General features: G+C 32.8%; 1 protein-coding gene across 1 annotated transcript; it reads right to left on the bottom strand.

Moving 5' to 3' along the window:
- Positions 1-314: 314 nt before the first annotated feature.
- Positions 315-905, bottom strand: LOC120191610 (agmatine deiminase-like). The gene is made up of 2 exons (XM_039194530.1): positions 875-905; positions 315-796 (listed from the first exon to the last, which is right to left on the bottom strand). Exons 1-2 carry the CDS (start codon positions 903-905, stop codon positions 315-317), a joined length of 513 nt encoding a protein of 170 aa, XP_039050461.1.
- Positions 906-2638: the final 1733 nt, after the last annotated feature.

The following is a 2638-nucleotide window of genomic DNA, read 5'->3' as shown; positions in this document are numbered from 1 at the left end:
GACTCTCAAATCTTGAGTCGGATTAAGAATTCCCAAATCGTTGATCCGAATGGGAAGCTCCGTGATTGGGTTATTTTGAACCCCGATCAAAGCTCGTGTAATTGGATCGGTATTAGCTCTGAAACTCAGAATCATACTGTTATTTTGATTGATCTTTATGGGTATGGAATCTCCGGCGGGTTTTCGTTTGAGTTTTGTTGGATTTGAACTCTCTAATTTCTCTATCTCGCTTGTAATTTCCTCAACGGTTCACCATCTTCATTTCTGGGTAATCTTACTGAGTTCACTAATTTCGAACTCGGATTTAAATTTTTTTAAAACAAGTCATTTGTCGAAGGAGATCGGAGAACATGAGGGCAGCAGCGGCTCCGCAAATAAATGATCGGTTTATCACCTTCTCCATCTACGTGTATACTTCCACCTTCAATAACCATTGGATATGGAAATCTATGAAGCCTCTCATTTCCCAATATCTTCTTTGCCACAAGAAAGTCAAGATTCCAATCTGTATAACAACCATCATCAACCCCTCCCCATCCATTGAAATTCCAATCGATTCCGGCAACCATGTCCTCAGGATTATCAGAATTTACTTCTCTTTTCTTTACAACAAAAGTAGGACTATTATCACGAAACCAACAGTAATCCATGCTCATCTCAAGAACCCTGATATATGGTGGCAACAGACTTCGTGCATTCGCCCACTGAGAAGCACTTGTACAGACGGTGACCTGCTCGAACTTTGAGATTGCAGTTGCGACCTTTGCAAACACATGTTGAACGTGCTCTTCATTATCTTGTCAATTATCAGGACGTTCAGGCCAACACATCTAACATTGGAAATGGGGTTCCCATTCAACAGGTATGTGGAAACCGAGATGAGAGGGTGGCGCGTTCATCTCCATCCCCGACAGATGTCAAATATATATGGCCTATCTATCCTCCTGAACGAAACCCCCATAAGGTTGGTGGTGAATGAGAGAGAAATGGAAGGAAACGGGTTTTGAGTAGGAAAGAAAAAGGGAAAGAGAAAAGCTTAAAAAATAATTTAATTTAATTATTTTTTTCTGATCTGGAATTTGGTGGTTAAAAAATAATTTATTTTATCTATGTTATAACACCCTTAGATAATTAACGCAGAGTGATAAAAAAATTTAATGTTTAAAGTTAAATGAGAAAATTGAAAAATTAAAAGTACGGTGAGTGAAATAAGAGAGAGTAAAATTTAGTAAGTAAACGTGTAATTTACCTTGTTTTTTTCAAATAATTTTGTGGCATCGAAGGAAAGTTCAGAATATTTTTTCAGATGCGGTTTTGGTTAGCTCGACGGTAGGTTCAGGTTTAACGGATTTACCCATTTTTTAAACTGTGAAAATGGAAGAAATTCATTGATTTAATATTTAAGTGGCCTCCGTAATAAAGGTGTCGGAACGGTCCTTAATTTTTTGTGTGCCTATGGCGCATAACGATCCAACTTAATTTTAGAAAATATTGTTTTTAATAAATAAATAAATAAATTTGTAGTCTCCATCGACCTTTGGATTAAGTATGTTGAATATCTAAAAATATCCTTTAAAATAATTTTAAGAAACATAATTTTAAAAGATAAAAAATGATTGTGTTTAACTAGAAACTCATTTTGAAAATGGTTCGGAAGTCGATTACGCGTGGGGAATGATGAACACTCCCACAACGCCCAAAATCGGTACCTGAGCGATTATACGTCATCTAAATATTGAAATTAGCAAATTCGAATATACTTTTATATTGTGATCCTATTTTTTTTTTTGAAAAGGCGCATCATTTCGTACGGACAATCATAAAAAACACACTCATTGTCAGTTAAGGTGCATTTTTATGGATTTTCCATACAAAACAATATTTATTTAATTTTTCTAGGGAGAATACATATATTTAATAAATATCTATAAAAAAAATCAATGGTACGTCAAAATATATTCATATATTATTTTGTACGAAAAATTCTCGTAAACGAACTCCTTATTAGTTAAGGTACGTTTTCATAAATTCCTTGTACAACATGTTATCTCAATACGATGTTCCTTTACAATAAAGAGAAACAACGAGACTTAAACAAAATACCAAACATATAGGAAGTTAAATGCAAATAATAGGAAATTAGATGAATATGTCAATGAATAACCGGAGTAAAAAGATAGTAACTCTAAGGGTTAAATTGTAAAAGCAACAAAATCATGGCTATAAACAAAAGTATCATACAAACTAGGCATTGAAATTGTAATAAAACCATCATCAACATTCAAGATTAAAATGAAAATTATTAAAATAGGGTACTCAAATTAAAATAAGCATTAAAAATTAAAACAACAAGTAGAAAGGGGCTAAATTAAATACTCATTAAAATATAGAATGCAATTCGAGAATTTAAACAGTGACCTAAGTGTAAATACATGTTGAAATTAGGAGGATCGAGGCATAATTATTCCAAATTAATAAACCTAAAATAAACTAACAATAAAAATCTACAAAATCTCAAAATCAGGACATCAAAATTAAACTAACAACGAAAAAGTCTCAGTAAGTGATTAAAATGTAAATATGTGCTAAGCATTCAGGGACTTACACATAAATAACCCAAAAAATTAAAATTGAAACA

The sequence above is a fragment of the Hibiscus syriacus genome, unplaced genomic scaffold, assembly GCF_006381635.1.
Source record: "Hibiscus syriacus cultivar Baekdansim isolate YM2019G1 unplaced genomic scaffold, ASM638163v2 tig00116970_pilon, whole genome shotgun sequence".
In the NCBI taxonomy this organism is placed as follows: domain Eukaryota; kingdom Viridiplantae; phylum Streptophyta; class Magnoliopsida; order Malvales; family Malvaceae; genus Hibiscus; species Hibiscus syriacus.
The sequence above is the reverse complement of the archived record's forward strand: the minus strand, read 5'-3'. Positions and strand labels throughout refer to the sequence as shown.